This window comes from Carassius gibelio, chromosome B16 (genome assembly GCF_023724105.1).
Source record: "Carassius gibelio isolate Cgi1373 ecotype wild population from Czech Republic chromosome B16, carGib1.2-hapl.c, whole genome shotgun sequence".
Classification (NCBI taxonomy): domain Eukaryota; kingdom Metazoa; phylum Chordata; class Actinopteri; order Cypriniformes; family Cyprinidae; genus Carassius; species Carassius gibelio.
The window spans coordinates 15211088-15222658 of record NC_068411.1 but is presented as its reverse complement, the minus strand read 5'-3'; the positions used below and the strand labels follow the sequence as shown (position 1 = coordinate 15222658).

Here is an 11571-nt window from a genome sequence, read left to right as displayed (position 1 = left end):
GTGGTCGGAAGGTAAATCATGGGAGCAGACAGATCTCTTCCAGATGTTCGAATGCAGACATACACACACATACACTTGAGAGGGAGCTCATTGGGGAGCGGTGATTTCCCTGGCCGCAGAGTGCATGAGAGGGTGAAGTCGAGTGACTGGAGACAGACAAACACACAGGATGCCAACTTTAAAGTCACCAGGAAAGAGCCAAAGACAGTTGCAGACAGCAGCAAATTAACAAGCATGCTGTAAATCCTAAACCAGGCCGATTCGCCGGTCCGTCTCGCTACCTGTGCGTTGGAGTGTGTGCTTGTGTGAAGGTTAAATAGCTTTTTGGAAAAACCCTCTGAGAAGGTGTCTCCGGGGGTTGCGGTGACCTCTTGTAGTAAAACAAGTCTTTCCCCCCGTTTTTATTCCCTGTGGGAAAAACTAAACAAGTGGAAAGGGTGCGGATGGAGAAAATCTGAGCAAGGGAGAGAAGGTATATGGGAGTTGTTTTTTGGAATTGTGTGGGAAAAATGAAGTGGAGGCTTCCCTGACTGGGTGCAAGATATCTGGAAATTTCCAACTGGCTTTGGTTATGCTGCTGGCAGCCATTTCTGACGCACATTCTGGAGCAAAAAGGTTAGAAAACACGTCAAACGCTCAAGAGACTAATATACGGTGAACACAAGGTCAAGTGCTGTTGTTGGAAAAAGTAATACACAGTTTAAAAATAGATAATAAATGCATGCAACCATTCATCCACTGTGCCATCCAATTCATAATCTGTCATGATTTTCATATCTTTTATCTGTGCAACTAAGACCATAACTCTTTTACATATCTCTTTAAATATCACATGCCCAGGTTATTGAGTTGTATCGGTTTAAATGCACCTCAGCCCTCCCAAACAGGTTTGAAAACCATTTTCACCCAATCAGAGACCCTCTTTCTTACAGCTATATGAACATGTCATAGGTTTTCTATACCTCCCTCTTCCTCAACCCATTTTTAAACTCTCACTGACTTTCGCTTAACTAAATGAGTTAGCAAGTTTCGACTTTCGGAATGATCAGCAAGTTGGACAGGTAAGTGAAAACAAAACAAGTGATAGTGAGAGACAAGGGGGGATTTATTTTAGTCTGTGTATGCAAAATGAACTGTATTGTTCATTTGAAATTGATCATTGTAATTATGAGAGCTTTAGAATTAAGGAATAAATCAATGCTTTGATGTCCTTTAGTTCATGTTTTTCAATGTTGTGCTAGTGCATTGACCTCTTAACAGATTTTCTCCAGTTTCAGAAAGTGTGAATTGAAACTGATAGTTATTAGTCTGGGAATGACTGGATGCACGTTGCTCTTGGGTCTATATTTAAATGCACGTGGTTAAGAACCAAGTCTAAACTCAACCGACCACTGATGACTGCAGGTGTCAAAGTCGGGCTGAACAATGTGATCACTACAAAATGCTGTAGACACAGCACAGGTTTTAGCAAATTAACTAGTGAAAATTTTATTTATTTGTTTGTTTGTTTTTTATTACATTTCATTTTAAATTAAAATCTGATTTAATTTTGTTGTTATTTAAAATTTAGTTTTTTGTTTTACAAGAAAAATTCAAATGTATGTGTTTGCAAGAAACAACATTTAAGAATCAGAATTATGTATACAAGACTTATTTTCAGAGACTATACCTTGAATTATGTTTGTTGTGATTGCTTTAAGTAATCAAATATAGATATTAAACAAAAGTATTTTTTTTCAGTTTATGACAAATGTATCAAATGAATAACAAAGTATCATATTTTGATATAGTGTTCTCATGACCCAGAGGAAATTTATCTTCCATTATAAGAATGTGCGCTGGGCCCGAGGGAGACACGAGACTTACCTTTGTTTTGTAGTAAAGAGACGCACCGGTCCTGATTCCCTGTCCTTTGACTTCGGACACCTGCGCAATCGCTCCGGCTGCCATGTAGAGGTGAGGCAAAGATGAACTGATAATGGGAAAAGATGAAACATTAAGGTATTAATATAGAGAGAAAAACCCAGACTTACTTCCTTTTACTCATTCGTTCTCCATCTGTAACTGTTTTCGTCTGAAGCTGCTCTTCTTACGTCACTTGGGTGCGTTGTGTCCGGGGCTGTGGGGCTCCAGTGTGGACGGTGCGAGAATGTGTTACGCAGTGACCTGGTTCTGCTCCTGGTCGCCCTGCTCTAAATGCGCTGAACAACTTGCCCACTTCCTGTCACAGACGCCCAATCTGCGTCTGAGAATCTTTGTGTCACGCCTTTACTTCTGTGATGAAGAGGACAGCCAGGAGAGGGAAGGACTGAGACACCTGAAGAGGGCAGGGGTGCAGATCTCTGTGATGACTTATAAAGGTAAATGGGGAGGGGACAGAGGGGGCTTGGTTAATATTTCTGGCCAGTTATATTAAACTTGTTATTTATTAGATTCTGTTTTGTTTCTAGACTATTTCTACTGCTGGCAAACCTTTGTTGCACGGAGGGAGAGGAGTTTTAAAGCCTGGGATGGCCTTCACGAAAACTCTGTCCGACTTGTTCGAAAACTTAATCAGATCCTGCAGGTTGTAAATTTACAATCGTTTTAACATGATTAATCCTAATTAAACTATATAACTAGTATTAGATGAAAACAATGTGGCAATTTGAATAAGAAGTGTCTTTTAATTTTAGTCAGTCTATCTAATAGTAGTAGGTGGTAGTAATCCATATGCTATTTGATGAGGTCAAAGGTCATTTCATATTTGTCAGCGCTAAGTCAATTTCTTTTTCTTTTTCACTGTAGCCCTTCGAGGCTGAGGATCTGAGGGACGGTTTTGCTCTCCTCGGGCTATGATCACAAATATGAGATTTGCAAATCAATGAACACTGAGAAATGAACTGAATGGGATGAAGAGAAATGGTGCTGTGTGACCTGAGACTTGAATCCTTTGACTTGAATCTGACTTAATACTCATCTTGTACTGTATTGTATGTAGCATTAATGTGATTATGTTGGATGCCGAAATAAAAGCTGTCATTTAACAAGCATTTTCAAACTGCTTTTTGTTTTGTCTGTGTTAAATCAGTATGATTCATAATTGGAACTGTCCCAGGAATATGTATACACGACGTATATGCTCAATGTTTAGGGTCAATAAAAAAAAATTTATATATATTTTTAAAGAAATTAATATTTATATTCAGCAAAGGTGCATTAATTAAATCAAAAGTGCCAGTAAAGATATTTATAATGCTACAAAAGTTTTCTATTTGAAATGAATGTTATTCTTGGGAACTGTCTTTCATTGTTTCCATAAAAATATTAAGGAGCATACCTGTTTTCAACAATGACAATGATAAAAAATGTTTTTTGAGCACCAAATCAGCACATTATAATGATTTCTAAAAGATCATGTCACTGAAGACTGGAGTAATGGTTTTAGAAATATCTCATTTGCCATCACAGGAATAAATTATATTTTCAAATATTACTGTATTTATATAGAAATGAAAACAAATGAATGGAGCCTTGCTGAGCATAAAAATCTGTAAATGTCCCAACAATATTAAAATATGTAATGTACAACTATATAACTGTAATAAGGTATTTGCAATGTATTTATCACAAAATGCATGTAAACACATTCATAATTTACTATTTAGTCATCTGTAACAGGGTTACACCCACCAAGAGGCCCGTGGCCAGTTTGACGACTGAAGACCCATCCTGACATCATAATTTTACCAAATTGGGTAAAGTCAGTGTTAGTTGTGAAATTCTTACAGCAGTTGTTTACACAGCATATACATCATGTATATTGTTGAGGCTATATGTTCTGCGTGGGGGACTCAGGAAGTGCATAATGTTTATTCGGTTCTGCCCACTCTTTCTCTAGTTTATTAACATTTCTTGTTTCCGGACAGTGAGTGGACAGTGACTCTATGCTGTTTTCATGTAACATCCCTGCCGAAAAAAAAAAAAGACAATAGAAACCATAAAATAAATTCTATTGGTTTCCACTAACACCATTACAAACATTTCGAACCATCAACTTTTATTAAGACCATTAAAAATGGTCTCCTGTAGTGTGTTTTGGGACATAGCTTAAGATTTAGTGGTTTTAACAGGCCACTAATCCACCTTTTTCCTGACGTAAAAATGAGCGCCGCCATTGGTAAATTTGTAAAAAAAAAACAGTTAGTTTTGCTGCTTGATATTGAAAATTGATGTGTCGTATCATATTATTTGAATCTATTATCTTAATTATGAGCACACTGGTCTGTAGTGCAAACCATCTTACCATTTACTGCACGTTGTTATTCTCCTCGTTATAGCGGCTAATGAACCGGAAGTCTCACCCACAGGCTTACATCCACGTTGAAGAAAAAGGTGGATAGTCTTTGTTGTAAATTACACTGCAAACATACACCTTTGTTCACTTCTGTGTGTTGCTCGGCGAACCACTTTGTTGGAATCACAACTGGTTCTGAGGAACTACATTGTATGGTGGAAAAATACTGTTTTTATTTACATATCATTACCCTTTATTTGCCCTGTTTTATTCTGTGACGATTTGCTACATACATGGAATAACCATTTTATAAAAGCAATAATCCCCCTGAAGGCGTAGTTTACAGTTAATTTATAACAGCTAAGGGGGTTTTAGGCGCTCCGCTTCACTTCGTAAAACATGTAATGCATATGAAATCTATTCGTTCCCTATTTCTAAAGGAAGTTACCACCAAGACTGGCTCACATCTTTGGTTATCACCTCACATGTTTATTTATTTTTGTAGTTTTTTTTTTTTTTTAATAAATTTATTTCAAAATAATTCATAAATTCTATCCTGTTTAACATTTTCTCAGTAAGTTTAAGAGGGATATTGATGTTAGTTTCTCTTTGCTCTGGAAACAGTGCCCCACATTTTCTGGCATTATAGTTGTGTGAAGAAGTTATGGTATGCTGTCTCTTTGTTTATCAAAGAATGTACTTTTTAATTTTGATTTGCATTATGAAAAGTTACTTTTTGGTTATTCTTATTTTGATAGTTTGAATAACAAACTTTTGATGACTTTTGTCATTAATGATATAAAGGTCTTGCATGTCTGTGAGGTAATTTCATATTCTTTTTATTTATTTATTTCCTTGTTTTCCTCTCTCTGTTGTGCCCCATGGCTTTATAATGTATTTTTTTTTTTTTTTTTGTCATTTAAAGCATAATATTCTTAATAATAAAAAGTTTCCATTAAAACAAGTACAATTCCGTATCTAACCATTTTCTAACAGTCATTACAAATTCTGTGATTGATTGTATTTTATTTTAAATTTTTTTTTATTTCTGCTCTTTTTAAACTGGGATGCCTGGTCAATCTGCTTCTGTAGATAAAGTGTTTGCAGATACAATGCTTATTAGCTTTAAAAAAGCCCATTATCTTGAAACTAAACTAAGTTGCCTTAGAAAATAAGATAAAAAAAAACTAAAATGTTACACATCCCGGACATACTTGTACCTGTCTTGTAGGGGAATCTCTGGTTTCCCATTTATGTTGTCAAGTGCATTGTGCTCTGGATCTGTAAGCTGACAGTGGTTAGTGAAAAGATGTTAATGTCTTCACCAAGATGAAAATAATGCTGTTCTGAAAAGACTCTCAGATAGGCCTAATATATTTTATTAATCCCCCTTAAATGTTGGTTCTATCACTCATCCCACCGTCTCTCATGCAATCAATTTTCAGAGTCCTTTGACTTAAATATCATTTAATCACTTAAAAGAAGGTTTCGTACAGTTTTCTGAACTCTTACCTTTTTTGTAAGAGTCTAACACAGTTAAGCCCAAATTTGTCTCTTTCCCTCATCTCTATCACTCTTTCTCCCTCAGGTTGGTGAAAATATAGGCTATTTGTCAAATGTGGAGGGCATTATGTGGGAAAGGTTAGTATAGAAAGGTACAAATAACATTTTAAACGTATCTAGTGACACTTCTCATTGTTTTCAAACCGGAAAGTAGAAAAAATGGGAAAAAACGCAATTAACTAATTTATTTCTGTCTTTCATCCGCTCACGTAGGCTATCAGTAAACATGTTGTCGACATATTGTCTCAAAAATGTGTTATTCATGACCGCAATGAGATCAGTAAACACAGAATCTCAGGCACCAGACACAGGCCCTAAATCAACCCATTTCAGCATTTCTATTATTTATCTCCATTTATCAAAACAACGAATTACTCAGACGCTTGTATCACAGCTGCAATGTTTTCCAATCGGAACAGGTCTTTTGTATCAATCTGTCGCCCCCTACAGTTTAGTCTATGTATAAATCCATGACACTACATCCTAACATGAAACATTATAGTCCAAAGCAAATACGTCAGGAAGTTTAAATATAATGGCACAACACTTCAGTAAGACCCAAGAAAGACTGATCTTTGAGAGTGAAAATATAAACATTTATTTGCTATTGTGGATTTTGTGTTTTACTTACAGTGGTTGGTGTGGACATACAGTATAATAGAAGATTATGAAGCAAATAGTGGTTATAGAGTGGGCTACTTTAACATTCAGCACCAGAGCTGTGCATTGTCATGCCCTTTGTGTATCCTATTAAAATACAGTCTTTAAAAACACTGAGACAGTCAACCAAGCTTATTCAAGCACAAGCGTTAAAATGATAAAAAAGTGATTACTGAACAGTAATATCTGTGAAGGTCACTGGACCACAGCTTCGGTTGGTTTTAGGAATGTAACAAGTTTACATTTTGAGATTCCTTATTCTGATTTATAGTGGTATTTGTTGAAACCAGAAATCTCTCTCCCTTTGTCATCCATCTGACTTTAGGCCCTGTTTGCCCAGCTATTTGGTTTGGCACGGCGACAGCGACTCATAGTTGTCCTCTTTTGGCGTTTTGGCCAACCAGATTTCTCTCTACAGAGTTCAGCTGAAAAAAAAAAGATAGTACTCAATACTTTCAGGTTGTATGTGTTGTATTCATTTATTTATGGTCAAATAAATGCAGCCTCGCTAAGCACAAGACATCTTTCAAAAACATTAAAAAATCTTACTGACTGCCTACAGTACGGAAATACATTATGAATCTATACTGAACTATGAAGATACTATTATTAATTATTATAGAATTGTAGAATTGTCTTTTGAATATTAATCATAGTAAGAATAATTAATTAAGTTTGCTCTTCATGTAAACTGATCTTAAAGGGATATTCCACCCCAAAATGAAAATATTGTCATTGAATCTTACCCCCATGTCGTTCATCTTTGGAACACAATTTAAGACATTTTGTATGAAAACCGGGAGGCTTGAGGCCTGATTGACCACCAGGTAAATACACTGTTAAGGTCTGGAAAAGGATATTGAGGCAAACAGTTCTGAGTGATGTCAAGAGACACAGAGGAAACTGTTGACAAAGGAATTGTTTAATTAAGTCATTATTTTAGTTTTATTAAAAGTATTCTCATCGCTTCATAATGTTACGGTTGAACCACTGATGGCAGACTGACTATTTTGACGATTCTTTTCATACTTTTCTGTACCTTAATAGAGTGTTACTTGGCAGTCAATGGGACAGTCACAAGCTTCCCGGTTTTCATCCAAAATATCTTAAATTGTGTTCCGAAGACGAAAGAAGCTTTTAAGGGTTTGGAATAACATGGAGGTAAGTGATTAATGACAAAATGTCCATTTTGGGGTGGAGTAGCCCCAGGTTTAGATTAAGATAAAAGTTATATTTATATATATTAAAATATTTTTTTCTGCTAAACAAGACAGACCTATTGATTAAGGCTGATTAAAATGATGTTTGCAGCTTAGTCCTAAATATGTAGTGGCAAAAACTGTCAGAAAAAAATGTGTAAGGAAGAAACTGCTCATGGAAAACTAAATTACAGTGAAAGACATCTGATCTACAATTATAAGTGGAATTCAGGGGGGAAATAATTTATGATACAAAACATTTTAATAACAATGCAGCCCTTAAAAAACATAAGGTTTCACCCACACTGTCACACGTTCTGTAGTTTGTTACTGAGATATTGAGAGTCTCACCCATCAGGATCTCGTCTTGCTGGCACACGGTTCTCACACAGATTTCTTTGTTGATCACATAAACTCTTGGAAGACTGCAGGAAACAGATGTCGTTTATTTCACACGCACCATATCAAATACAAATCTCTTTGTTCAGCAGAGGAGAATGTCAGCTTGGAATGATGATGTGTGTGTTTGTCAGTGATTTAGCCACCTGTAGATGCAGAGTGAATGGATGCATCTCTTTATCGGTCGATGAACAGAGTACATCCTGGTGCAGGGGTATGTTTCCTCTCTGCAGTCTGTGGGACAGAGACAAGACTGCTATTGTCTTACTGTTGATGCAAATGGTGTACTGTATATACAAACTCACCTGGCGGTGGCAAAACACTGGGATCAATGTCATGGATTTCTGGCAAGAAAAAGAAAAAAACATGTAGAGGAGGCCAGGGCTAGTTGTCACGCTTTTTACTCCAATGTTTTTCAGGGTGAGTTTATTTTTGAAAGTCATTGTCTGTATAGAGACACATAACTTAAAAGTCTCTGCTACATAGACCTATAGAACATTTCTGCTGTTATGGCTAAACGACAGAGTTCATTTACAGGGCATATAGGGGGTATGTAGTAACAAGGACTTTTTTGAAAATATAGTTTTGAGATACTATTTGTAATTAAAATAAGTAATAAAATGCATTCTCTATACACAAAAGAGACATTTTCTAAAAAAATGTTCTCATCCTTACTGACTCTGATGCACAGTACTTGTAGGCCCCAAAATATATTTATGATACTTCTGCTGTTCATATTTCTTAACTTTTTTTCTTTACTTTTCTTTTCTTTTCACAAACGATATAATAATAAAAATGTAAAGACAGAAATATTAAAAATGATATGTATAATAATAATATTTGACAAAAATTATTAAATAGAATAATTTAAATAAATTCCACAAGTCCATATTTTTGTAATAACTGAATGTTCTCTTTTACACTTTTTATTTCAGATGAATTTACATGAATCTTCTAGTCAGTTGTTCATCTTCTAGTCATTTATTGGACTTTTAAAAGTATTTTAGATTTACAAATAGCAATTTCAACCCAATAAAATATTTACAACTTGACATAACTAGATATTTGAAAGTCATAAAATGTTTCCTTGATTTTTCAAATACTTTATTAATTTCTAGAAATCACACTAAAACTATTAGTTATAAATCACTGATGTGCATGTATAGACTATTATGAACTATTTCATTGCCATTTGGTAAAAATAAAAACAGTATAAATGGTTTTCACACAATGTTTAAAAAAAAACTTTTGAATTAGTGAACAAAACAGAGAATTACCAGTTTGCTGTGCCTGGACAGTAACAAGTACTGTGAGGAAAAAAAATAGCAGAAAAGATTTGTTGGCTGGGCATTCAAAAACAATCATTCATTCATATTCATTAAATTAATTGGCTGCTGTTTTCATGTTTTGATGGAATTACCAAAGAAACAACAGCATAACAGCACAGAGACTGGATAGCTGCCCATCTTTCAGGGTCTTCACGGGGTCCGATCACAGTTCAGGGCCTGGAGAAAGAACGTTTATCATAACAAGCCTGAAATAACTTTCAGTGTGTTCAAAATTACAATGGATGGAACGGAAGCCGGTTTCCACTTTAGCATAAAAAAAATAAAGGTTATTGTGATATAAATATCAAAATCAAATACATAAGTATAAAATCAATACACTTCCATCCAAATTTTTTTGGTCAGTATGTTTTTTTTTTTTCATGTTTTTTTTTTTACATCTATTAAGGCTGTACTTGATAAAACTTTTTTCACTACAATTTTGTGAAGTATTATTACAATTTAAAATAACTGGTTTCTATATTAATATCCAGTACGTTAAAATGGAATTTATTTCTGTGATGCCAAAGCTGCATTTTCAGTAGCATCACTCCAATCTTCAGTGTTACATGATGCTTTAGAAATCATTCTAATCAAGAGTAGTGCTACCTAATGTTTTGGAACCTATTTTTTCAGGATTGTTTGATGAAGAGAAAGTCAAACGAATGGTGTATATTTTAAACTGACTAGAGTCATTTGTCTATTCAGACCAATTGCGAATGCAATTTGGTTTTGAGAAATCTGTCAGTTATCAGACCGGACCCAGTGTATCTGTGTCCTGGCAGAGCAGATTTCCTTCTTGACAGGCCATGTTGGCAAGACTTTGGAAGTCTAAATGTAACCATTTATAGACATCCTTGAAAGACAGAACAAATGAATTCTAAAAGACACACTGCATGAGAAAACATTTTCATTTCCATTTGCCTGTGACTCATGCAGATTCTCATTTATTGATGTCACAGAACATAAGTTCTCTGTTCTCAGTCGCTCATTAAAGATATCAGTTACAGCTGTTCCATCTATCCAGCTTTGTCTGTTTCCTTCTCTCTCCCCAAGTCTTTTCCTTTAAGCCTGTATTTCTCGGTGTCCAAGACATGAGCTCACACTAAAGAATGTGCATTCCCACCCCTCTCTGTGGACTCAACAACCTCACACACACATACAGACACAGATACACAAATTCTCGTCATTTGTCATAAACACATATGCATCCCCTCAGACCACAGTTTTTCCTGAGGGAGGCATTACATATTAACATCTTGACAACTCAACTGTATAGTGCACATATGCATCAACATGCAGCCGTCTCACATTCTGCATTGTCTTTCATATAAAGTGTTCATTTCTTAAACGGCTGAATGTTGTTTCAAGAGGAATGCAGATTTGTACATATTTATCTCCTTATTTATCTACCCACATTCGCTTCTGTTTTACTAGGTGTGTAAAAAGCATTGACTAGATCATGTGTTATATGATGTAATATTCTCAAAAGAATTGGTTTTTATAATACTTACGAATTTCCAATCCTCTGCTGCTCCTTGTGTTTTTCAGAATCCTTTGGCTTTTACTTTTCCCCTCCCTCTCTCTTCCCTCCCAACATCATCCCTCCGCCTGTCTCTCTCTCTCTCTCTCCCTCTCTCTCTCTATTAGTCATTTGCTCTTCCCATTTTGATCCAAATTTTGAAGTTGTGTATACAGGTGCTTTTCGATAAATTAGTATGTCACACAAAAGTTCATTTACTTCAGTAATTCAACTCAAATTGTGAAACTCATGTATTAAATAAATTCAGCGCACACAGACTGAAGTAGTTTAAGTCTTTGGTTCTTTTAATTGTGATGATTTTGGCTCACATTTAAGAAAAAAAAAAACACCAATTCACGAACTCAACAAATTAGAATATTTCATTAAGTGAATTGTTGGAGTTCTGGAAAGTATGTTCATTAACTGTACATGTACTCAGTACTTGGTAGGGGCTCCTTTTGCTTTGATTACTGCCTGGCATGGAGGTGATCAGTTTGTGGCACTGCTGAGGTGGTATGGAAGCCCAGGTTTCTTTGACAGTGGACTTCAGCTCATCTGCATTTTTTGGTCTCTTGTTTCTCATCTTCCTCTTAACAAGATTCTCCATGGGGTTCAGGTCTGGTGAGT

At 35.5% G+C, this 11571-nt stretch overlaps 2 protein-coding genes and 1 long non-coding RNA gene across 3 annotated transcripts; 1 reads left to right on the top strand and 2 right to left on the bottom strand.

Annotated features, from left to right (window-relative positions):
- On the bottom strand, positions 1 to 2181 carry LOC127975214 (uncharacterized). Its single transcript, XR_008157453.1, has 3 exons — positions 2034 to 2181; positions 1867 to 1943; positions 1 to 146 (listed from the first exon to the last, which is right to left on the bottom strand). It is a non-coding gene; the product is annotated as an uncharacterized LOC127975214 (long non-coding RNA).
- aicda (activation-induced cytidine deaminase) lies at positions 142 to 3029 on the top strand. Its single transcript, XM_052579079.1, has 5 exons — positions 142 to 1061; positions 1791 to 1956; positions 2081 to 2360; positions 2451 to 2566; positions 2788 to 3029. Exons 1-5 carry the CDS (start codon positions 1042 to 1044, stop codon positions 2836 to 2838), a joined length of 633 nt encoding a protein of 210 aa, XP_052435039.1. The 5' UTR covers positions 142 to 1041; the 3' UTR covers positions 2839 to 3029.
- Positions 3030 to 6792: 3763 nt separating this feature from the next.
- Positions 6793 to 11018, bottom strand: mfap5 (microfibril associated protein 5). Its single transcript, XM_052577510.1, has 7 exons — positions 10937 to 11018; positions 9518 to 9602; positions 9375 to 9404; positions 8403 to 8441; positions 8244 to 8331; positions 8050 to 8123; positions 6793 to 6924 (listed from the first exon to the last, which is right to left on the bottom strand). Exons 2-7 carry the CDS (start codon positions 9561 to 9563, stop codon positions 6821 to 6823), a joined length of 381 nt encoding a protein of 126 aa, XP_052433470.1. The 5' UTR covers positions 9564 to 9602; positions 10937 to 11018; the 3' UTR covers positions 6793 to 6820.
- Between the last annotated feature and the right edge of the window lie 553 nt (positions 11019 to 11571).